This window comes from Hyperolius riggenbachi, chromosome 4, assembly GCF_040937935.1.
Source record: "Hyperolius riggenbachi isolate aHypRig1 chromosome 4, aHypRig1.pri, whole genome shotgun sequence".
Classification (NCBI taxonomy): domain Eukaryota; kingdom Metazoa; phylum Chordata; class Amphibia; order Anura; family Hyperoliidae; genus Hyperolius; species Hyperolius riggenbachi.
The window spans coordinates 445,481,541-445,507,915 of NC_090649.1; the positions used below are offsets into that span (position 1 = coordinate 445,481,541).

The 26,375-nt window shown below is 44.6% G+C and overlaps 1 protein-coding gene across 8 annotated transcripts in view; it reads right to left on the reverse strand.

The window, feature by feature from the left end:
* Window positions 1-26,375, reverse strand: part of MDGA1 (MAM domain containing glycosylphosphatidylinositol anchor 1) — a 561,871-nt gene that overhangs the window by 182,421 nt on the left and 353,075 nt on the right. For 6 of the 8 annotated variants that reach the window (XM_068232696.1, XM_068232699.1, XM_068232695.1 and 3 more), the window contains 2 exons: window positions 22,209-22,341; window positions 17,696-17,788 (listed from right to left, as the gene is read on the reverse strand). In XM_068232696.1, the coding sequence (XP_068088797.1) occupies window positions 17,696-17,788; window positions 22,209-22,341 (226 nt within the window). The remainder of the gene's footprint in view (window positions 1-17,695; window positions 17,789-22,208; window positions 22,342-26,375) is intronic. The other 2 variants (XM_068232698.1, XM_068232697.1) reach the window with 1 other exon arrangement.

Below are 26,375 nucleotides of genomic sequence, written 5' to 3' on the forward strand. Positions count from 1 at the left end.
GTGAATGTCTGCATTAAAACTCAGCAGAACTTAGTTCTATCTGCTTTGTAATGTAAATCCCTTTTATTTCTCACATCCACTAGTATGTCCATCATGCAGAGGAATGGATCATCAGGTGACAGTTATGATTGATCCTGATTGTTATAACACATCAAGAAGTGTGTGAGAGACAAGCAGGGATTAGGGAACTTTGGAATTCATCTATTAGTGCAGAGCAGGGTGCTGGCTGGCTGCGCTGCAGGACAAGGAGAGATGATTTACTTTGACATATAACCTCTTCTCTCTTCAAGTCCTGCCGCCCTTCTGATCTTATCTAATTGTATCGCCCTAGGCCATGGCCTCTGTGGCCTTCGAAGAAAACCGGCCCTGGCCACAGCCATGAGAAAACATCACAAAAAGGAGACACTCCCCTTCTGAAAGGCTTTCACAGCGACAGAGCTCATCACAGAGGCGGAGTCTCCGTCATCGGGTCTCAGGGTCATAATAGGCAGAAAAAGAGTATTTGGAAGATGCCCAAAAGTAAAGGATTGAGGATTAACATGAAATGAGGGCCTAGGCAACATAGCAAATTAGTTATATTGCTCCAAAGTGCTTGTTGGTATCAAGGGTCAACCCCTGGGAGCATTTGGAATCTAAACCAAAAACTAGTGCTGGAGGACTTTGTACCAGCCCTGGTGACTGCTGAGAGTTCAGATCTCAGGTCAAAAGCCCCTGATTGATTGAATATGGGAAGGGGGGGGGGGGATCACTGCAAGTAATGGCTGTGGTAGGTGTGCTGAGCTGGGCTCTCAGGAAGGCAGACATCTCTCCATCCTGAAGATCTAAGAAACTCTTGGAAGGTTTAAGCCTCCGGGTACCTCTTTGGGGCGGTGAGCTTTCTTTCCTGATTACAGTCAGAGGAAGCACAGATCACATGATAGGACAGACGAGAGGATGGGGACACATCTGCAGACGAGGCCGCGTTCGGTTCCTCCGCACTCCTCTGCACGCTGCAGCCGCCTCTGGCTGTTCAGTTCCAATTAAAAAGATGCAGAAGTTGTCGGTGACTCAGTGTCTGCGAGACGCACGACACATCCCAGCCGGAACCCGCCATCTGTATTCATCACCCGCTGAGCGCGGAACAGAACATCCCGGCCGGATCAACCACAAATCGTGTTTGTAGAAAGTATCGGTGAGGAAAGCTCGCGGCTTGTTGGGATTTCATCCTTTCCTTTCTTATTTCATAGCTGGAAATGTAAAAGAGAAGAACGCAAAGGAAAGGTGCGGCGTTTATGCGATACATTTATTTTCCTGCCCGGAAGGAATATTTTAATAGGGTCGGTCAATGATATGTTATGGGCAATTTTTGTTGGTGCAATTTTTCTGCAAATATATATACATTATCCTTCATTCATCTCTTAAGTGGGCAGATGTGTGAACTGGAATCCCGAGAACATAAATTAAACAATGCAGTATGTAGTATGATAATGTGAGTAGGGGTGTCACAAACATAGAATTTTCCATTCGCGAATAGCGAACTCGAACTTCTGCAAATGTTCTACAAAGACTGTTTCTGGCCACAAAAGTTATGGAAAAGTTGTTTCAAGGGGTCTAACACCTGGACTGTGGCATGCTGGAGGGGGATCCATGCCAAAAGTCCCACCTAAAATTATGGCGTTAACGCAAAGTTGGGTTTTAGGGTGCGTTTCCACTAACGCGAATTCGCATGCGTTCCCCGCATGCAAATTCGCATAACCAATAAAAGTGAATAAGCCTGTGTCCACTTGTCAGGAAAACGGAGCGTTTTCTTGTGCAGGAAAAATCTGCTCAGCAGAGTCATCCGAATTCGGACACCGCACACACGCATGCGATTCGCATACAATGTATTTAATAGGGAATTCGCATGGTGTTTTTTCATGCGAATTCGCATACGATTTCGCATGGAATCAATGAAAAAGCTCACAGGCACTGACATGGTTAAATTCACACACAGCGTCATCCATGCGAAATCGTATGCGAATTCGCGGTAAAATTCGCATACAACCGCATGCGATTTCGCTCCTGCATGCGAATTCGTCCGCGGACAATCCGCGGCGATTTCCCACCGCACTAGTGGAAACGCACCCTTAATCCGTAAAGGGCAGAAATCACATTATGCACAGCTCTGGGTGTCAATGGGCTGTGGAGTGTTTCACACAAAGAGATACAATAGTACTATCAGAATACAGTGAAATAATAATGCATTGGAGTGGTACTGTGCTTGCAACTTAAAGAGGAACTCCAGTGAACATTTTTACTGTTGGCAGTTTCTCCTGATTCAATTCACTTTTTCTTAATAGGACCAAGAGGCATGTCATGTGCACAATGACATGCCTCTGTGTCATTCTATCACCGCAGCCAGCCCCCCGCCAAGGCTTGGCTTCCTATTGGAGGAAGCTAGCAGAGTCGGAGAGCGGCGGGTGGAGCCTGTTATCGAGGGGGCGATGCGGAGGAGGCTGATTGAAAAACCTCTCATAAACAAAGCAGGCTAGTGACAAGCAGATTGTCGCTAGCCTGGTGATCTTTTCTGGGGGGACAGAAGAGCACAGGGATGGCTGGCAGCGGTGATAGAATGACACAGAGGCATGTCATTGTGTTTATGATCTGCCTCTTGGTCCTATTAGGCTTTCAATATGCCGCCCCGGGTTCTCTTTAAAAGAAAAAGTGAATTGAATCTGGCCCATTAATATGAGTCACAAGAAGGGGGATAGGAGCTTTAAAGTGAACCCGAGGCGGTACAGGGGGCAGATGGGACACAGAAACATGTTCTCTGCCCCCCCCCCCCCCCCCCCGCGTTGTCACCTCCCGAAATTGGCGACATGCAGCTTGTCGGCAATCTCGAGGGAAAGGGGCGTCCCTTGCAGGTGAGGCAATCCTGCAAAAGGCCCACTGGAGGCTTTCCTCTCACCCCTTCCCCAGCTCTCATTGGGCGGCTCTGCTCCGCCACTTCCCCGCCTCCCTGCTCTGTGTTGAGACACACAGAGCACAGAGCTGCAGCGTCACTGAACATGAAAGTATTTGATTTCTGACCACAGGAGAAGCGGTAATTAAGGCTACTTGATACAGATAGTCTCCCCCCCCCCCCCAGGTCAGGTAGCATGTTTTTTTTTTGTTTGTTTGTTCGTTTTACACTGGCACTTATGTGGGATTCTACAGGAACACAATGATTCAAGCAAGTAGAAATATTTAATATTGAACATAAGCTCTTATTCTTCGCAATAGAATACGGCAGATAATGATTTCAGTGGTAATTAAGTGTAATAAGATGAGGATTATGGAATAAAACCCTTACAGAGGAGCCTGATCAATGTTCATATAAAATTACATAAAAGTAAATATTTTTTATTCAGCTTAAAGGCTTAGTAATGAAAATAATAGAGGAATTCAATCTCCTGGCAATGGCTGGTCATGGTGGATATAGACAGAAGCAATCGCCTAGCCATGCTGAATGAAGGGAGCTGCATCCTGTGTGCAGTACAGTCATGGTGGATATAGACAGAAGCAATCACCTGGCCATGCTGAATGAAGGGAGCTGCATCCTGTGTGCAGTACAGTCATGGTGGATATAGACAGAAGCAATCGCCTAGCCATGCTGAATGAAGGGAGCTGCATCCTGTGTGCAGTACAGTCATGGTGGATATAGACAGAAGCAATCGCCTAGCCATGCTGAATGAAGGGAGCTGCGTTCTGTGTGCAGTACAGTCATGGTGGATATAGACAGAAGCAATCACCTGGCCATGCTGAATGAAGGGAGCTGCGTTCTGTGTGCAGTACAGTCATGGTGGATATAGACAGAAGCAATCACCTGGCCATGCTGAATGAAGGGAGCTGCATCCTGTGTGCAGTACAGTCATGGTGGATATAGACAGAAGCAATCACCTGGCCATGCTGAATGAAGGGAGCTGCATCCTGTGTGCAGTACAGTCATGGCGGATATAGACAGAAGCAATCACCTGGCCATGCTGAATGAAGGGAGCTGCGTCCTTTGTGCAGTACAGTCATGGCGGATATAGACAGAAGCAATCGCCTAGCCATGCTGAATGAAGGGAGCTGCGTCCTGTGTGCAGTACAGTCATGGCGGATATAGACAGAAGCAATCGCCTAGCCATGCTGAATGAAGGGAGCTGCATCCTGTGTGCAGTACAGTCATGGTGGATATAGACAGAAGCAATCGCCTAGCCATGCTGAATGAAGGGAGCTGCATCCTGTGTGCAGTACAGTCATGGTGGATATAGACAGAAGCAATCGCCTAGCCATGCTGAATGAAGGGAGCTGCATCCTGTGTGCAGTACAGTCATGGTGGATATAGACAGAAGCAATCACCTGGCCATGCTGAATGAAGGGAGCTGCGTCCTGTGTGCAGTACAGTCATGGTGGATATAGACAGAAGCAATCACCTGGCCATGCTGAATGAAGGGAGCTGCATCCTGTGTGCAGTACAGTCATGGTGGATATAGACAGAAGCAATCACCTAGCCATGCTGAATGAAGGGAGCTGCATCCTGTGTGCAGTACAGTCATGGTGGATATAGACAGAAGCAATCGCCTAGCCATGCTGAATGAAGGGAGCTGCGTTCTGTGTGCAGTACAGTCATGGTGGATATAGACAGAAGCAATCACCTGGCCATGCTGAATGAAGGGAGCTGCGTTCTGTGTGCAGTACAGTCATGGTGGATATAGACAGAAGCAATCACCTGGCCATGCTGAATGAAGGGAGCTGCATCCTGTGTGCAGTACAGTCATGGTGGATATAGACAGAAGCAATCACCTGGCCATGCTGAATGAAGGGAGCTGCATCCTGTGTGCAGTACAGTCATGGCGGATATAGACAGAAGCAATCGCCTAGCCATGCTGAATGAAGGGAGCTGCGTCCTGTGTGCAGTACAGTCATGGCGGATATAGACAGAAGCAATCACCTGGCCATGCTGAATGAAGGGAGCTGCGTCCTTTGTGCAGTACAGTCATGGCGGATATAGACAGAAGCAATCGCCTAGCCATGCTGAATGAAGGGAGCTGCGTCCTGTGTGCAGTACAGTCATGGCGGATATAGACAGAAGCAATCGCCTAGCCATGCTGAATGAAGGGAGCTGCATCCTGTGTGCAGTACAGTCATGGTGGATATAGACAGAAGCAATCGCCTAGCCATGCTGAATGAAGGGAGCTGCATCCTGTGTGCAGTACAGTCATGGTGGATATAGACAGAAGCAATCGCCTAGCCATGCTGAATGAAGGGAGCTGCGTCCTGTGTGCAGTACAGTCATGGTGGATATAGACAGAAGCAATCACCTGGCCATGCTGAATGAAGGGAGCTGCATCCTGTGTGCAGTACAGTCATGGTGGATATAGACAGAAGCAATCACCTGGCCATGCTGAATGAAGGGAGCTGCATCCTGTGTGCAGTACAGTCATGGTGGATATAGACAGAAGCAATCACCTGGCCATGCTGAATGAAGGGAGCTGCATCCTGTGTGCAGTACAGTCATGGTGGATATAGACAGAAGCAATCGCCTAGCCATGCTGAATGAAGGGAGCTGCGTCCTGTGTGCAGTACAGTCATGGCGGATATAGACAGAAGCAATCGCCTAGCCATGCTGAATGAAGGGAGCTGCATCCTGTGTGCAGTACAGTCATGGTGGATATAGACAGAAGCAATCGCCTAGCCATGCTGAATGAAGGGAGCTGCATCCTGTGTGCAGTACAGTCATGGTGGATATAGACAAAAGCAATCACCTGGCCATGCTGAATGAAGGGAGCTGCATCCTGTGTGCAGTACAGTCATGGTGGATATAGACAGAAGCAATCACCTGGCCATGCTGAATGAAGGGAGCTGCATCCTGTGTGCAGTACAGTCATGGCGGATATAGACAGAAGCAATCGCCTAGCCATGCTGAATGAAGGGAGCTGCGTCCTGTGTGCAGTACAGTCATGGCGGATATAGACAGAAGCAATCACCTGGCCATGCTGAATGAAGGGAGCTGCGTCCTGTGTGCAGTACAGGCATGGTGGATATAGACAGAAGCAATCGCCCAGCCATGCTGAATGAAGGGAGCTGCGTCCTGTGTGCAGTACAGTCATGGTGGATATAGACAGAAGCAATCACCTGGCCATGCTGAATGAAGGGAGCTGCATCCTGTGTGCAGTACAGTTATGGTGGATATAGACAGAAGCAATCACCTGGCCATGCTGAATGAAGGGAGCTGCATCCTGTGTGCTGTACAGTCATGGCGGATATAGACAGAAGCAATCGCCTAGCCATGCTGAATGAAGGGAGCTGTGTCCTGTGTACAGTACAGTCATGGCGGATATAGACAGAAGCAATCGCCTGACCATGCTGAATGAAGGGAGCTGTGTCCTGTGTACAGTACAGTCATGGCGGATATAGACAGAAGCAATCGCCTAGCCATGCTGAATGAAGGGAGCTGCGTCCTGTGTGCAGTACAGTCATGGTGGATATAGACAGAAGCAATTGCCTGACCATGCTGAATGAAGGGAGCTGCATCCTGTGTGCAGTACAGTCATGGCGGATATAGACAGAAGCAATCGCCTGACCATGCTGAATGAAGGGAGCTGCATCCTGTGTGCAGTACAGTCATGGTGGATATAGACAGAAGCAATCACCTGGCCATGCTGAATGAAGGGAGCTGTGTCCTGTGTGCAGTACAGTCATGGTGGATATAGACAGAAGCAATCACCTGGCCATGCTGAATGAAGGGAGCTGTGTCCTGTGTGCAGTACAGTCATGGCGGATATAGACAGAAGCAATCGCCTAGCCATACTGAATGAAGGGAGCTGCGTCCTGTGTGCAGTAGTCATGGTGGATATAGACAGAAGCAATCGCCTAGCCATGCTGAATGAAGGGAGCTGCGTCCTGTGTGCAGTACAGTCATGGTGGATATAGACAGAAGCAATCGCCTGACCATGCTGAATGAAGGGAGCTGCATCCTGTGTGCAGTACAGTCATGGTGGATATAGACAGAAGCAATCGCCTGACCATGCTGAATGAAGGCAGCTGCATCCTGTGTACAGTACAGTCATGGTGGATATAGACAGAAGCAATCGCCTGGCCATGCTGAATGAAGGGAGCTGCGTCCTGTGTGCAGTACAGTCATGGCGGATATAGACAGAAGCAATCGCCTAGCCATGCTGAATGAAGGGAGCTGCGTCTTGTGTGCAGTACAGTCATGGCGGATATAGACAGAAGCAATCACCTGGCCATGCTGAATGAAGGGAGCTGTGTCCTGTGTGCAGTACAGTCATGGCGGATATAGACAGAAGCAATCACCTGGCCATGCTGAATGAAGGGAGCTGCGTCCTGTGTACAGTACAGTCATGGCGGATATAGACAGAAGCAATCGCCTAGCCATGCTGAATGAAGGGAGCTGCATCCTGTGTGCAGTACAGTCATGGTGGATATAGACAGAAGCAATCGCCTAGCCATGCTGAATGAAGGGAGCTGCATCCTGTGTACAGTACAGTCATGGCGGATATAGACAGAAGCAATCGCCTGACCATGCTGAATGAAGGCAGCCAGGGGCGTAGCAATAGGGGGTGCAGAGGTAGCGACCGCATCGGGGCCCCGAAGGGTCCACCCTCTATCACAGTATTAGCTCTTTATTGGTCCTGTGCTGGTAAAAATCACTTCTATAGATGCTTTGAATAGTAGTAATCCTTAACACACTGTTCCCCATCCCCTACTTGCACCTCTGACACTGGGGTTGTCCTTGGCAGGTTTTGGTGCGCCGTATCAATTTTTATGTATAGAGTGCTTGGGGGGGCCCCATGTAAAACTTGCACCGGGGCCCACAGCTCTTTAGCTACACCACTGAAGGCAGCTGCATCCTGTGTGCAGTACAGTCATGGCGGATATAGACAGAAGCAATCGCTGGGCCATGCTGAATGAAGGCAGCTGCATCCTGTGTGCAGTACAGTCACGGCGGATATAGACAGAAGCAATCGCCTAGCCATGCTGAATGAAGGGAGCTGCGTCCTGTGTACAGTACAGTCACGGCGGATATAGACAGAAGCAATCGCCTAGCCATGTTGAATGAAGGGAGCTGCGTCCTGTGTGCAGTACAGTCATGGCGGATATAGACAGAAGCAATCGCCTAGCCATGCTGAATGAAGGGAGCTGCGAACTGTGTGCAGTGTTGCCAACCGCCCTTAAATTTATGGGCATACCGTAAATTTTGTTACAAATTTAGCTGCCCGTGAATTCCATAAGGAATTCGGCAGCGTCCGTAAGGGCGGCCAATCTGCCACCCTGTGAGCAGGAGGGGAGCAGCGCAAGAGAAGAGGGAGAGTTGTGGGCACAGTGGGGAAGGGGCGATGTCTCCCCCCTCCTTCCCTCACCTTAGGGCTCTCCCTCCCTCGCTCTCCCCTCCAGAACTAAGTCTTGTGTGGCGGCTGACAGCGGCAACTTGCCTCCGTCTCGTCCCAAGCGCCGGAAGTTCTGGTGCCGCTGCTCTGGTCTGGACCATACCAGACTAGCGGCAAATCCATTAGACCAGTGATGGCTAACCTTGGCACTCCAGAAGTGGTGGAACTACAAGTCCCATGAGGCATTGCATTGCAATACTGTGACAGCTCTAAGCATAACTCGGGGAGGCAGAGGCATAATGGGATTTGTAGTTTTGTCACAGCTGGAGTGCCAAGGTTAGCCATCACTGCATTAGACCATCCCGCGCCAGCAACGAGACGGAGGTAAGTTCCGCCCTCTGGCTACATATACTGGGCACATATACCCCTGACTACATATACTGGGCACATATACCTCTGGCTACATATACTAGGGACATATACCTCTGGCTACATATACTGGGCACATATATCCTTGACTACATATACTGGGCACATATACCCCTGGCTACATATACCTCTGGCTACATATACTGGGAACATATACCCCTGCCTACAAATACTGGGCACATATACCCCTGGCTACCAGTTCTGGGACATCTCAACCCCTGGCTACCTGTTATGGGGAAATCTCTACCCCTGGCTACCTGTTCTGGGGACATCTCTACCCCTGGCTACCTGTTCTGGGGACATCTCTTCCCCTGGCTACCTGTTCTGGGGACATCTATACCCCTGGCCACCTATTCTGGGGAGACCTATAGACCTGGGGCTACCTATTTTTGGGGAACCACGGCTGTCAGATTAAGTGTATTTTGGGGAACTGCTACCAGATTATGTGTATGTTGGGGGAATCGCTGCTGACAGATTACATCTATTTTTAGGGAACCACTGCCATATTATCTGTATTTTGGAAGAACCTCTGCCAGATTACGTGGATTTTTGGTGAAATGCTGTAAGATTACATGTATTTTGGGGGAAGGGGCGAGAAACACTATGGCAGAGCTCAAACTTCCCCGACAGACCTTTTACAGCACTACTAAAATCATGCATATTTGGCCCCACACATGACCACACCCACATTCTGTTGAGTGACCACGCCCATTTTACGGCACGTCACGCACAATTTTGTCAGTAAATTTTAGGTATTTGTCAGGGAAAAACAACGTGAAAGGTTGCCAACACTGCCTTTGTGCATTACTGTCATGGCGGATATAGACAAGCAATCACCTGGTCATGCTGAATGAAGGCAGCTGCATCCTGTGTACAGTACAGACATGGTGGATATAGACAGAAGCAATCGCCTGACCATGCTGAATGAAGGGAGCTGCATCCTGTGTACAGTACAGTCATGGCGGATATAGACATAAGCAATCGCCTGGCCATGCTGAATGAAGTACTGCTGTGTCAGTACAGTTATGGTGGATATAGCAGAAGCAATCACCTGGTCATGCTGAATGAAGTACTGCTGTGTCAGTACAGTTATGGTGGATATAGCAGAAGCAATCACCTGGTCATGCTGAATGAAGTACTGCTGTGTCAGTACAGTTATGGTGGATATAGACAGAAGCAATAACCTGGTCATGCTGAATGAAGGGAGCTGCATCCTGTGTATCGGTACAGTGATGGTTTATATAGGATACAAATGTAAAATTGCCTTGCAGCGATAACACACAGCAATTTTACTGGCACTAATGGCTGGGGGGGCAGCACCCTTTAACCCATGAGTGATCGTTACTGGGGTAACGAGCGCGTGGCTTTGGTAAAGGGTGCTATGCCACGAGTATACCGTGGATTACCATTAGAGATGGTCGGAAATGCCCATTTCATATTCCAGTGAAATTCCTATTTCCGCCAATACCAATTTTCTGATTTCCATTTTTTCCAATTTCGGGTTTTTCCATTTCCCCAATTTTTAGATATCCGAAACTTACTTTTTTTGTCATTTTTTGCATCAGAGAATGCAAAAATGAAAAAAAAAAAAAATCAGAAATCGGAAAATTGTGATTGGTCTAAAACAACCACGGTAATCCATTTTTCCCAGAAAAATTCTGCATTCTCTGATTGGTCCAATGCTACCGAGTTCTGTGATTGGGCTAAAATTATAGAGCTACGGTAAATTGGATTTCCCATTCCGATTTCCATACAACTCCAGTAACTCGCGTTGCGCTAATACGGTAACGCATGCTGCCCCCCTGCCAGTAAAATTGCTGTGTGTTGTTTGCATGAGTCAATATTACCATTGCTTTGTCCATCAGGCTCATACATACATACTCATCTCATGAGTTCATTTTCAGTTCAGGTTTCGCTTTCGTAGCCAACAGTCACTGCTAGGGATTGTGGGGAATGTAGTTCTGTGTCCAAGAGATGGCCTTAACTCCTCCCACCACTACCCCGCTAGGAGAGTGCAGTTGGAATGCAATAATGATGTGGAAAAGAAAATAAATAGCATTCTGTGGAATCTGCATTCTGGCTCTGATCCATTTTTTAGGCTCAGTATAAATGCATTTCTGTGACCAGTTCTCCTTTTCTTCTACGTAGAACAAACGACCTGGTGATAAGCTGGCAGGAAGCATATTAGCCATGCGGCCAGTCCCTGCAGGGTTGACCTGCGACCCCCGCGCCACGCCGCACTGTTAGAGAAAGCGCTGTAATGTAGTGCTTCTGCCAATAACTGGCGCTGGGAGTAATAGGTCTCTGTCAAGCAGCAGGGAGCAGCGTCCCTCCCCCCGCGCTGCACAGCTTTGCCGCTAAACACAACTGACAGTTTAATGGGGACTGGTTAATAAGACACTTCATTATACACTCTGACTTTTTACTGATCTTCCACCGATTCAGCCCAGGCAGGGAGCGAGCGGAGGAGGGGGGCGGACAGAGGAGATTACATTGATTGAGACAGACGGATCGACTTCAGCAATACGCTCAATTCACTCATCTTCCTCGACGCCAACTCCGGGGAGGAATAAAATAAGCAACGGGGTCCGGAGGGAACGAGGCCGTCGAGGAAAATCCAACACGTGGGGACAAGGTGACAAGATGTCGCTTCAAAGCCACCAGGAGTGAATTAATTAGAGACATGGGGTATATTCAGGAAACTACGCACACTGGGAACGTAAATGTCAAGGACGTTTCACAAATTACATAATGTACATTACGCAACTTGCGCAACTCCTGTTATACAAACAGTGTCTATCTATTTCTTGTCTCTATCTTTCCATCTATCTATAGTGATGAGCACAAATTTCGCATAATCGTAATTTTGCATTGTAATTCGCAATTGCGATGCAAAACTGTAATGTGAAATTTTGGGAAAAATCATAAATCATTTTGTTTGTAAACAAAATCAGGAACTGTAATTTCGGAATTTCCCCTTCAATTTTTTTTTGCCGATTTGAGCGGTCAATAGCAAAGCCCCATTCTTATGTCAAAAAAAGAATTTTTTAAAAACGCCCTTGTAGTTTTTGAGAAAATCAATTGATAAAAATGCAAAGGAAAAATGTTTTTTTTTTATGAAAATGCAACAATTTTTCTTTTGCATTTTAAAAATTAATTCTTTCAAAAACTACAAAGTGCTTTTGAAAAATCCTTTTTTTTTAAACTTGTTCCCTAGTTCTGAGCCTGCGCAGTACAGCCCGGAGGACGTCCGATGACGTCAGCGCGCCGGCGTGAAACGCACCATGGAGCGCAGAAGAAGCCCGACCTGGCCGCCGGCCTGGCCAGGTCGGGTCGGCCACCGGGAGCCTGCGGAGCGGAGCCGAGGGCACCTCCTGCCTGCCACGGGCTGGAGGAAGCCCCAGGTAAGTGGAAATGGATATTTATTTTTTTTAGTTAGTCCCTGAACCTTCCCTTTAACATACGGTACTTAGCAATTTTAGCGACAACAGCCTGTATGGGGGCTTTGAATGGATTACACAAAATCAATTGAACGTCCAAATCATATTTACGTATGGTCGTCATTGCGAAAATCTATGCAAAATTTGATGTAATCGTAATTAGCAGATTACAATCATCACTATTTTTAATCTATCGATATATCTGCCTATCTATCCAATGTAAAGTAATGTCAAACAAGAAGTGCAGTAATCCTATACAATAAAACCCCCGTGTCCCTGCCTTCCCTGTCCCTGTGTCCGTGCTTTTTTGCCAGCGTGCATGCGCGGCACACAGACGTTACAGGAGGACGAGGGCAGGGGGGCCGGCGTGTGGGCGCCGTGGGCGGGTATGTGTGGTGGCTGGCTGTTGCATGCGTGCACAGCCGCCGTCCGCGCTGTCAATGCGGTGGCAGCGAAAAAAGTGGGGGGAAAGGGAAAAGAGGTTGTGAGGGTCCGAGGCCTAGCGCCTGTTATTGTAATGGGTCTAAGGTCTAGTAATAATAATAATAATAATAATAATAATAATAATAATAATCTTACGGTAGTTGATTTAAGGGATGTAATATAATGATGACATATCGAAGAAGGGGTGCATATCTGAGAAACATGTTGCAGCGCCGCCCCATGAGATGGGCGCCGGGTGGTGCCGCTGGTAAATAATTTACTTTACCGATATTTTACTATGAACTTACCCAGCACCTATTCTCACTTGAGCCCTCCTCTTCCTGTGCCAAAATTAACACAGGGGTCTATTACACACCTGACGAACCTCGTACCTAAATGACCTCATATCTGATTCATAACAAGGCCACTCCCCTACACTTCCCAACATCAACTTCTCCTCCACAGCTGCGGTTAGAATAGTGGTTATACACATAGCCTCTATCCAGCCTGTATGCACATTAAATAGCGAATGCATTACTTCATAAAGTTATAAAAGCTTCCATCCCCTCCCCATAGCAAGGCCACTCCCCCAGACTCCCTAGCATGACTTCTTCCTCTGAGGTTGTGGTTAGAAATGTGATTATACATATAATTACAACCCATCCATCTTTTATTCATGGTAGAAAGTGAACTTGTGACTTTACAAAGTTATAAAAGTCCTAATCCCCCTTCCCTCATGTTCATTATTCAGTGTCCTCCGCAGCAATAATGTGAGCTCTACCAGGCAGCACTTAACAAACTAGAATGTGAACAATGTAAATGGCTAATGGAGTGGAAAACATGCTGTGACAAGGTGATAAACATATAGAAGAAGTTCAGATAATGAAGAAAAGCTGTAAAACCTGATCGGTACATCACCCGTGGCTGTCTGCCAAGGCAGCGGACCTCACCCTGGACTGTCATGTGATTGGCTGCCTAGACTACCCACGTACTGACCTCCTGGAACTGGGGAAGGGGGGAGGAGGCACTAAAATAGTAACTGTGACTACAGGGGCTGAGATTTTTATATAAGTAGAGGAGACAACTGCAACCCTATTTCATATTTTGATAAGTGAGGGACAAAAATGAATGATGTAGTCTAAGTTTAGATAAAGGCCCAATGACAAAAATTACCGCAAAGGACAACTGACCTGAGAGGGATATGGAGGCTGCCATATTTATTTCATTTTATACAATACCAGTTGCCTGGCAGTCCTGTAGATCTCTTTGGCTTCAATAGTGTCTGAATCAGACACCAGAAACAAGCACAAGGCAAATGCAGTCAAACTTAAGTCATACATCTGATCTGCATGCTTGTTCATTGTCTATGACTACAAGTATTAGCAGGACAGCCAGGCAATGTGCAGCATTTCAAAGGAAACAAATATGTCAGCTTCCATATCCCTCTCAGGTCAGTTGCCCTTTAAACAAACAGATACGATGTGAGAGAGCAGTGCTTATTAATGATGTGGGAGGAGCAGAAACCCCCTTTTATCGGATTAAATAAACAACTCTAAAAATGTAAAACTTTTAGTAATAACCATCTTAAAGCGGAATATAACCCTGCATTTCAACTTTGCTCTAAAACATTATTTACAGCATATTCTATGCAAAAAGCATTTTTTTTTTACTAGACCAGCATTGGAAGGGTTAAACACAGAGGTTTAAAGTTCTGTGGAGAGATATGCAGAAGTTCAGATTGTTACATTATATGTATCTATTGAGAAATGTTACACACTCTTTGGCTGTCCTCCAGCTCCTTCTCAGTCAGAGAGATGAGTCACATTCAACACTTAGATACATTTATGTAAACAAAATGTATCTATGTCAGCTTCCGATGCGTCTGCAGAAATCTCCAGGAACTTTAAAGCACTGTGTAACCCTTCCAATGCTGGTCTAGTAAAAAAAAAAATGCTGGTTGCATATAATATACTGTAAATAATGTTTTAGAGCAAAGTTTAAATGCAGGGTTAAGTGTGTTGTTAATCAAGTAAGACAATATTAAAAAGAACAAGCATAGCAGTTGTGCCAGACTAACAAAAGTTCACTGCAAGAAAAATGTAAAAGTGTGGGATCCGATTGTTCAGAAACCCTATTCTTTACATAATCTTTTTTTTCTTAAGTAAATGTTGTCAGTTAACCCATTATGCTGGGCATACACGGCTCGTTTTGGAGCCATTAAGATGGCTCGATAGATAATTTCCGACATGTCCGATCTCCCGCTCATTCATTCACTGCTCGTTTCCGGATTGCAATGAATGGAAAAAGATAAGAAAAACGAGCGGAAGATAAGAGAATTGACTGCGGAATCGAGCGGCGAAACATTTGAGCGGGAGAATCGAGTGGCAAAAACGAGCCGTGTATGCCCAGCGTTACCAGCTTCCATCGAATAATCTCGTTTGAGATAAGTGCACAGAACTTTTTGTAGTGTAACTTCTTGGAATGCTTTGATCTCTCTCTCTGCTAGTGGAAAATATAGAAACTGAAAGCAGGAGTCCTCTGGTATTGTCTCACAGTGCCCCCTAGTGACAAGTGGCCATAAATACACATTACAGCAGTACTAATTAGAAGCAAGGATATCTAATAAATACGAAATAAAAAAAATGTGCTAAAATAAATTGGCCTGAGGCATTTGCAAGCCTCTAAATAAATTGGCTGCTAAAGGGTTAAATACATTTTAGGATTTAAACATAAAAAATGAAATACTACACGGCCACCCATCTGAATCTTCCCATTAGAACTCATTAAAGGACCTCAGTCATGAAAATCTAAAAATTTGAAATACATGTAAACATATACAAATAAGAAGTATGCTTCTTCCAGAGTAAAATGAGCCATAAATTACTTTTCTCCAATGTTGCTATCACTTACAGTAAGTAGTGGAAATCTGACTTTGGACTAGCCCATCTTCTCATGGGGTTGGGGGTTTCTCAGGGTTTTCTTTATTTTTAAAAGCACTTAGGGAATGGCAGTTGCTCCAACCAACTGCCAAAAAATTGTATGGTGAGCAGGGAGGCTGGCAAGCATCTTTGTATAAATCTTTTTCAGGGAATGTCTTTATAAAGAATAAAGGCCACGCTGAGAATCCCCTATGGAGAGATGGACTAGCCCAAAATCTGTCGGTAATGTCAGATTTCTACTACCTACTGTAAGTGACAGCACCATAGGAGAAAAGTAATTTATGGCTCATTTTACTCTGGAAGAAATGTACTTCTTTGTATGTGTTAAAAATTTTAAGATTTTCGCTACAGTTCCTCTTTAAAGACTCTTTTCTGAATAACAAGAAAGGAGCGGCAATGGGGTCTCCATGCACCCTAAACAAAGCCTTGATCGTTAAACAACAAATCTTTGCTAATCAATAATAAAAATCCTATTAACTCTATACAAACAAAAAAATTTACAGAAACTATGGTTAATTTATCAGAAAATAGCTACAGAATTATACAAACTCTACTACCCAGTGCAGTCAAGCCTCATTCACAAGAAGGAACAATGACAGAGAGGCAATGCTTTATAGATGAAAACAGACTACATGTGTCATTCATACTACATAAAGAAATATGGTACATAGTTTGACAAAGAAAGAAATACACACACACACACACACACACACACACACACACACACACACACACACACACACACACACACACACACACACACAGCTAGACATATGGACAGCAAGGAAGATAGAATGGATTCATAAATAGGCAAATATACATATAAAATGCATGTGCACATATACACATACACAGACCACTCTTATGTTCAAAAGCAAATACTTATCCACACATACAATGACAAACAGATACATGTACAATCATGCCATGACATGGACATATAGACAATAATATTAACACAAAAACGTATCAACGTGACCACCCAGAGATGTGGACATACACACATACATATACTAAATGAACTGCACACATACACACACATACGCTTATATGACACGGAGCATACTTCATTTTTTTCAGATAGTGACAAAACCTTCACAAATTTAATTACACAAATATGACACATGTACATTCTACTGACACTCCTGCTACACAAATACTGCACAAACATAATATACACTTAAGGTGGACATACACTGGTCGATATGGCCATCAGAGAAACCCCTCTCTGTTCATTATCTGATCAGAGAGAGATCTATCTGATCAAATTCCTCCACACCACACACAGGTTTTCAATAGAATTTTAGAAACAAATTTGAGCCTTCCAGTCAGAGGACAGACACTAGGGGGCACCGTGGCACGTACCTTACATGACCACTAGAGGCCTCTAGTGTTGGTTACGTCACACAGGTGTCCTGGGACTCAGGAGTGAAGAGAAAGGAGCAGCCAGTGGGGAGAGACCGGAAACACGCTGCAGACAAGTGAGAACACCTTAGTTGCAAAATCGAACGTCGCTAACAACGCGCTCCTGACCCTCCATTGATCAACTGATTTTGGCCAAATATCAGTTGATTGGGGATCGTTTGTGGCATCATCTTCTTGCAGATTTGATCAAATCAGCCAGATCTTGATGCAAAAAAAAAAAGATAAGTGTATGGCCACCTTTACACTCAATGCACGCATATGTACAGTACATGCACACATACACATAATGTGGTACATATACAGAAGTGCATTACCCACACACACATATACATACTAAACGCTCTGCACGCACACACACACACACACACACACACACACACACACACACACACACACACACACACACACACACAGAGACACACATACACACACACACACGCAGACTCAGAGACACACACACATACAGTACATGCATACAGTACATGCATACACTACACACACACACACACACACACACACACACACACACACATAAATGCACACACACGCGCGCACGCACGCACACACGCACACATACACACCCACACATACACACCCACACATACACACCCACACATACACACCCACACATACACACCCACACATACACACCCACACACACTGCTCATAGCCCCTTATTAAGGAAAAAGGAACAGAGGACACTGACCGGCCTCTGCTTTCAGCCATAGAGGAGACGGGATGGACCTCTTCCTTCTATACACCATTTTGTCACTTCCTGCTCGTCCCCACCAAGCTGCTCCTGAACGGAGAGAGACCGGTAAGTATCCCGTGCTGACCACAAAGCACTAAAGTGTTAAAGGAATACTCCAGTTTCATGTTATCATTCTGTACCTATCATTGCTACACAAGCCATTTTGTAATTAAAGAGGACCTGTAGTGAAAATAATGTCATAAATAAAATAGCTTTTTTCTTTTTACATTCATAGAATTCATTCATTCTATTTATGGATTATTTAGTCAGTGTTTGCCATTGTAAAATCTTTCCTCTCCCTGATTTACATTCTGAAAACAGACGGCAACATCTTTATGCTGTCAGGTTATTTCTGCAGAATGTTTGTTTTATGAGAATTCCGAAACCAGTGAAAGTAACGCCTGGTCTCCCAGACTTCTGTGGGGTAGAATTCTGCATAGCTTATCAGCCTAGGCTGTGACATCACTAGGAGGGTGGGGCTACATACCAATTTATAGAAATATATGGATAAAGGAAGTGTTTCTGATGCTGAAACCAGGAAAGTTACCAGAAAAGTGGCTATCCTGAAAAATTTACTGCGTTCTACTATATGTCACTACAGGGCCTCTTTAAGTTACATTAAAAAACTATCTGCCCTTATTCATTTTGTAGCCAGCCATGATTTTATGTAGCAGTTTCCTTGCAGTTCTGGAAGCTCAATGTGTAGATGGAATTTTTCCAGAAAGCTCCTCCCCTGCTATTCTGATTGGCTCACAGCGTCATCCAGTAGCCTGCACACAGTGGGAATTTCAGTTAAAAGCATCCCCAGTAGTGTCTTTACATGGACTTAGGATGTAAAAACTTCTGAACGTCGAGGGGGTGCCAGGGAAGAAGAGATTCTTGTTAACAGTGGGAAAGATCATGTGCTTACAGTAAAGACCTCCCACTAAACTATCATTTTTAGGGATTTAAAGCGGACCTGAACTCAAAACTTCCTCTATGCTCTAAAAGATAAGCAACAGCATAAAAACCTTTACAGAAATACATTTCCTTGTTACAGCTCACAGAGCTCCTACAGAGATACTTGTGTATTTACTTGCTGGGAGTACAGAAAGGGTTAACCTCCCATGTTTACACATTAGCTCAGCATTAGGCAGAGTTGGCAGACAGCTGACAGCTCAAATTCCACTGACTCATGACTTGCAGAGAAGGGAGAATTAGACAGAATGTTCTCTATAAACACACACAATGTGGATTTCTCTGTGGTTTCCATCTCGCCAGTGCAAGAGTTCAGGTCCGTTTTAAGCAAGTGCTGCATTACAGCCCGTCTCAGTATCTACAGAAGAGCAGCGTGTGCTGACCGGTGTGTGGAGGGGGGAGGGGAGATGCTTTTATCTTAAAAAACTGGAGCTTCACTTTTAACATACAAGGCCTGATTTACTAAAGCATCTCCAGGGACCTCTGAAGACCCCCATGGGGTTATCCAAAAGACTGTATTGTAACCTTCACCTGGGTCATATCAGATGATGGTAATGGAGGCTGAAAAGGTTATTGGTTTAGCAGATTAATTTGTTTAAAGGTGCCCATTTAACGTAACAGGTGCCCATTTAATGGAACATTTTTTTAAAATCAGATGTGATCTTTCGACATGATTTTTTATGATCGAAAGTAATCGAAAGTTTTTGATTGTTCCCATAAACAAGTTGATAAGGGCATTTTCTCTCTTTCAATTGAATCATAAAATCCAGCATTCGGATCGATTACACTTTCAGTTACAAATCCACCATAGCATCATTTTACATCAATTTTGCCAAACACTGCACAGTTTTCTGTAGAATTTGATCGTAAAAATTGCACTGAAAGATCACATCTGATGAAAAAAAAATTGTATGTTAATGGGCACCTGAAAACAAAACTCTTGTTGCAGATGCTGTGGCTGCCGGGTACAATCTATCCTGCTGATTGTGGTCACAGGTTATGGTAAAAGAGAGGTCTAGTTATAGGAATACATATCATAATAATGCTGCACACTGGATTAAACAAATTAACACATTGTAAAACAGTAAGACTACTAACCACTATCAAAAACAGATAATTAAAAATAAATAACATTTCCAAATAACTTCGAAATGTTATGTATTCATTAAAATGCCACAAAACCAATCTCCAATTCACCAAGTTAAAACCATCGGAAATATGTCTTTTTTACGGAGTTGCTGCCTGAAATCCAATATCAGACTTCCAAAGGGAGTGACTGCTCTGTAAACTGTAGAGTGTGAGGGATTTTTTTTTTTTTTGGGTGGAGGGGGGTATTCCATCAGCCCACCTCATTATTCCTACAGAAGGAGAAAGCACTTGGTGGGGTCTCCCCAAGCCCACCTCACTATTCCCTGCAGAAGGGGAAGGTACTTAGTAGGGTCTCCCACCAGCCCACCTCATTATTCCTGAGAATAATTAAATAAAATTGACTACAGAAGGAAAAGGTACTTAGTGGGGTCTCCCCCAGCCCACCTTACTTATCCCTACAGAAGGGGAATATACTTAGTGTGGTCTCCAACCAGCCCACCTCCTTATTCTCTACAGAAGAAGGCACTTCATGGGGCCTCCCACAAGCCCACCTTATTATTCCCTACAGAAGGAGAAGGTACTTAGTGGGGTCTCCCACCAGCCCACCTCATTATTCCCTACAGAAGGAGAAGGCACTTAGTGTGGTCTCCCACCAGCTCACCTTACTATTCCCTACAGAAGGAGAAGGTACTTAGAGTGGTCACCCACGAGCCCACCTCATTATCCTCTACAGAAGGCAAGGTACTTCATGGGGCCTCCCACAAGCCCACCTTACTATTCCCTACAGAAGGAGAAGGTACTTAGTGGGGTCTCCCACCAGCCCACCTCATTATTCCCTACAGAAGGAGAAGGCACTTAGTGTGGTTTCCCACCAGCCCACCTCATTATTCCCTACAGAAGGGGAAGGTACTTAGTGGGGTCTTCCACCAGCCCAACTTACTAATTACTACTGATCAGAGTAGCCCAAAAAAATTCAGAGGATCAGTGCTGTGTTATGCTGAGGTGTAAGTTGCATCACTGTATGGATGGGGACACTGTGTGGACAGAGATAGAGTGTGTTATGTATGGAATGTGGATGGTCATGAATGAGAATGAGCTGTTATATTCGGAGACTTCGCCATTCCAAACATTGCTACGCTGGATCCATCAATAATGTCCGACTTACCTATTCCATATTGTAGAGTCTCTCCAATCTGTCCCTACAGTTTTTAGATGTCTGATGTTGTATACGTAGAAATATACACAAGAGACTCTCCCTCTAGTGGGCAATGCACAGAGAATATAACATCGGATCTATGGGGTCTCAGATGCTGACGTAATTAATGAATACTGCTGCCCAGGCCCACTATGCTGGCTTTTTGGAACAAGCATGCAGCCATTATAATCACAGCAGGAACAAGCATGTAGCCAGTGGAGTCAAACCTGGAATAAGCATGCAGCCAGTGGAGTCACACCTGGAACAAGCATGCAGCCAGTGCAATCACATCTGGAACAAGCATGCAGCCAGTGGAGTCACACCTGGAACAAGCATGCAACCAGTTGAGTCACACCAGGAACAAACACTTAGCCAGTGGGGTCCCACCTAGCACAAGAAAGCAACCTGGAACAAGCATGCAACTGGTGGATTCACATCTGGTACAAGCGTGCAGCCAAAGTCACACACACAGCAAGCAGGGCCAGACCTGGAACAAGCATGCAGCAAGCGAAGTCACAACTGCACCAAGCATGCAGCCAGCAGTCACACCTGGAACAAGCATGCAGCCAGCAGTCACACCTGGAACAAGCATGCAGTCAGCAGTCACACCTGGAACAAGCATGCAGCCAGCAGTCACACCTGGAACAAAAATGCAGCCAGCAGAGTCACACCTGGAACAAGCATGCAGGCAGGTGGATCTGCAGATCGCCTCTGGATCTGTGAGACAGGAAGTGGAGGTTCAACATGACAGCCACGCATAAAGCAGTGTAAGTATGATTAAAGAATATTACCCCAGTGCTCCTCTTTTTAAAGGCTTACATTAAACATCTATTAAACAGGCTGTGTTACTACTGACAGTGGAAAACTTCAACCTAACACATTAAATTCAACTGAGGTGACCGCTAAAGACCGCCTCTGCTGATGTGTCAGCGAAAGATCCAGCGACATAGGAGCCAAATGCTGCCTGACACTATTGTCCTCCCTCCGTATCTGTGTGTGTCTTTGTGTGTTAGTTTTATTTCCATTGTGTTCCATTGGGAGTGGGGATTGGCGGGAATATCAGAGGCTGAGGATCTGCACTGAGGATATACTACATACACCAGCAGGGGGTAAATACTACAGGAGTGGCCATGATGTAACCAATCGTCAACTGTACACAGATCTCCGCACCAAAGAAAGCAGTGTACATAGAATGTCACAGTCACTGTGCAGAAGGTCTTGCCTTACCTGTTTTGTTAGTGAGTCGGAAAGTGATGGTCTTGTCGACAATCCCACAAACATTTCGCACGGACACCTGACATGTGTAATTGGCATAGTCCTGAGGGCGTAAATTCTTCAATTTCAGTACTTTGGCTTCACCCTAAGCAAGAAGACAAAACTAAAGAGATTCAGATTACACCTAAGATTGATCAAATCAACCATGCATCAGCCACGCCCCTCCCCTGCAAGGCAAACGCCTCTTCTGCTGGCCACACCCCTTCCCTGCCGGCAACACTCCTCGCCTGCTGGTAACACCCTTTCTCTGATGGCCACACCTCTTTCCTGCTGGTCAAACTCCTTCCATTGGCCACACCCTTCCTGTCTGATCCCACTCCTCCTATGCTGGCCACACTCCTTCAGTGGATCTGAACCAGAACTTCTTAGAGTAACTGTCAGGCTGCAAAAGCTAATTTAAACCTCTATTCCCCTGTGTTAAACAGTTTAGAAGGAAGCCAAAAAGGCAATACTGAAGTTAAAAATCTCTCTTACCTTGATGTTTGCTAAACAGCAAGGCTCGTTATTCCCAAGCTCCTAAGGAGGCCGGCAGGACGCATAACAGATACTGCAAAGCATTCTGGGGCTGCTTCTTCTCCCCACTGCACTACCTTGGGTCCTCCCCTTCATTTCCCTATCCCACCCTAAGGCTGCTTTCACAGTGGGAAGTTACAGGCTCATGTTACAGCAGCTTGTAACAGCAGCCTAAAACTCACAGCACTGAAAAATCACAGGGCACATGTTCCGTTAGGGTATACTGCATGAGTCCGCTATTGTTCCTAGCCACATGGCTAATAATATTAACTGCACAGTAGTGTTGTCCGGATCATGAACCATTAGGATCTTTGATCCTGATCTTTTTTGTGAGTTGAATCATCAGGAAGCAGGGAGGATATTACATCACAATTGGCTTCATAGGAGACAGACAAACATGGAACCTGCCATGAGCTGTCAGGAGCATCATTCTCTGCAAATACTATATAAAAATTCTGTGAAATCCAAACGTGGACAGTGAAATGCTTATGTAATGTAAGTACAGCCAATATTTAGCTACTGATATATGTGTTTTTTTTCCTCTGAGACCCTATACCTAATAAACATAATTATAGCATGAAGTAAATGACTGCATTGGCCAAGTACCACCTGCTATGGGTAACATCATCTGAAGCACCCCCTGATGCATATATTTATTCAGACTCGGGGTCAGTACACCATAATTTGGTATGAACACTGTTTAAGAATTCCTTCATACTTTTAATTAACTATAAACTCTTAAATAACTAGTATTGTGAAACATTTTCAAATTTACAAATACATACATATAAATTATACATGTCTCCCAGAGTAACATGCACTATAAATTTATTTTTTTACCATGTTGCCGTCACTTACAGTATGTGGTAAAAAGCGGACAGATGTGACGACTATTGGAATAGTCTATCTCCTCATGAGGGAGTCTCAGTTTGTGATGAACGCAATCTGCTAATTATGATTACACATACATTTTCGCAATTACGGCCATATGCAGTTATGATTTGAACACTCAATTGATTTTGTGTAATTAATTCGTAATTTCATGTAATTTTGTGCTGACTTTAGCTGTTAATAGCTAAGCCCCCAAGCATGGTATCGTATTTGCACTTTTTAAAATCGATTTTCTCAAAAACGACATGGTCTTTTTGTAAAATATTTTTTTGACTTAATACTACTATTTTCCTTAACATACCAAGCAATTTTGGTGACTTAAAGTGAACCTCCGGACTAAAAATCTACTCAGCAGCACTGAAAAGGCTTGGTGTTTATTTAACAGTTTCACAGCCTCAGAACTTTGTTTTTCTTACCAAAGTATCATTTTTAGCTGCATTTTTATCTAAGCTCCACCCATCAAAGAAAAAAAGCCCAGGCTTTTTTCCCCTGATGCTGTGCAGAGCATGATGGGATTTCCTATGTTGTTATTCACGTTGCCTAGCAACTGGGAGGGGTGATCAGGACACAGGGCAGTTGGAACTGTGCCTCATGCTCCCTGTCACCTCCTTTCAACCAAAAAGATGGCTGCCCTCATGAAATCTAACATTTGCCTGTTCTTTTAAAACAGGGTGGGTAAGAGATTATATTACCTATTTTAATTAACATAACTAATGTAACTTAATGACAGTATGTTTGTTTAGGCTGGAGTTCCTCTTTAAGCATATATAGAGACTTTGCTATTAACCGTTAAAGTCAGTACGAATTATGCAAAAATTAAGCAAAGATTTTGCATAATAATTGCATCATTAATTGCATCATAAGAAGTGCAAAATTATGATCATGCGAAATTCATGCTCATCACTATTATCAGTTTTTCCATTGTTCTTTACAAAGCACTCCCGAGAACAGATCTATACAAAGATGTCAGCTACCCTACCTACCCGTTTTCACACTTTTCTGGCAGTTGAATTGAGCAACTGGCATTCAGTAAGTGCATTTGTAAATAAAGAAATACCCGAGAATTCCCCATGAGGAGATGAACCTGTCAGATTTGCACTGCCAAGTGTAAGAGACAGCAACATTGGGGGGGGGGGGGGGATGTAAATAACAGTGCATTTTATTCTTGGAGAAATCATTTTATTTATTTTTCAGGATTGTTGTCCTTTTATCATATTTTTAATAGATTTTTTTATGTTATTCATCTCAAAATGTGCTAAAACGGATTGACTGTGACAAGTTCCTGTACCCCCTGAACCCAACATCAATACCCCACAGGCCACATGCACCACATGTTGAGCCCCTGGCTGGGATCCAAACAAGCTGAAACTTCAGAAATTGAAGGATTTCTCAACTTTGCTGAAATTTATATAATACTTTTAGTAACTAAATATCATTCAATATTGCCTAACAGCCTCTGTCTGGAGCTGCTAAGTACTGGCTTTTCAGGAAATCTGTTTGAAACCATGGCAACAACATGCAGTTTGGTGCACAACAGGCCTAAAATTCTCTGCTCTCTTGTTTATTTCATTGGTAAGTAAGTCTGCACAAAGCAGTAAACAAAATGTATTTCATCTCTGTTCATCTTTACAGCTTGCTCGCAATGACACATTTATTCCACAAGGAGGAGGTATTTTTTAAATCTGCAGGGATGCTGGCTTTGCGTACACACAGCTGAGAGTGTTCACACTGCAGCGTTTGCGATTGCAAAAGCACTGCATATATCGCTTTGGATTCACGAAAAACCTCGGCAAAATTGAGGATTTTCGGTGTGAAACAGCCCAACTTCTTGCCTTTCAAAAATAACAGCTCAAAAACAAACAAACAAAATAATGTTGTTTAGACTATGGAGATTAGTAAGTCGGACATTTGGATTCAAAGGAATTTAAATTTCTGGATATCCGATCGGAAATAGACATCGTAATAGGCATTTCCGATCGGAACTCAGAAATTGGAAGACGGAAATCGGGAATCAATATTCTGCACAAATCCGTTTTACTGCAACTCGTTTTAGTCCAATCACAGAACTTGGAAGCATTGGATCAGACAATGCAGATTTTTTCTGCCACAATCAGATTACCGCAATCATTTTAGACCAATCACAAGAATCCTTTTTTCCAATTTCTGATTTTTTGTTGTTGTCATTATTGCATTCTCTGACTAACAAAATATTCTTTGAAAATTGGAAAAACGGAAAATTGGAAAAGGTACATCGCAAACTGGCAATGGTGGAAATGGTAAGTACTAGTTAAAAGACCCGTCCGTTAAAAACAGGCGCTAGGCCTCGTCACCCTTCCCCTGAAACGCGTACACGGACGCGCTTCCACAAGTGCACTGCAGCACGCATGGCTGCGATGCAAATGCCTGTTGCCCTGCGCACATCCTCCTGTGCTGGCTGAAGTCTGTCCGCGTGCCGCGCATGTGCGCCAAGCATGACGCATGCACACAGAGACACAGGAGGATGCAGTGACATAAGATAAGCAATATACAGAGATAAACATCAAAGCATCTCAAGGTTCCGTAATGTTTAGCGCTGCGCGGCCTGGTGACTTTTATTGTGCTGCTCGCTTTGTTTGTGTCATTCTCTCTATCATAAAGGACTTTCTCTGCCACATTGGAGATTGGGGTCCTATATATAGCCCACCCATTAGTCTCCAATCAAGACATAACAAATCA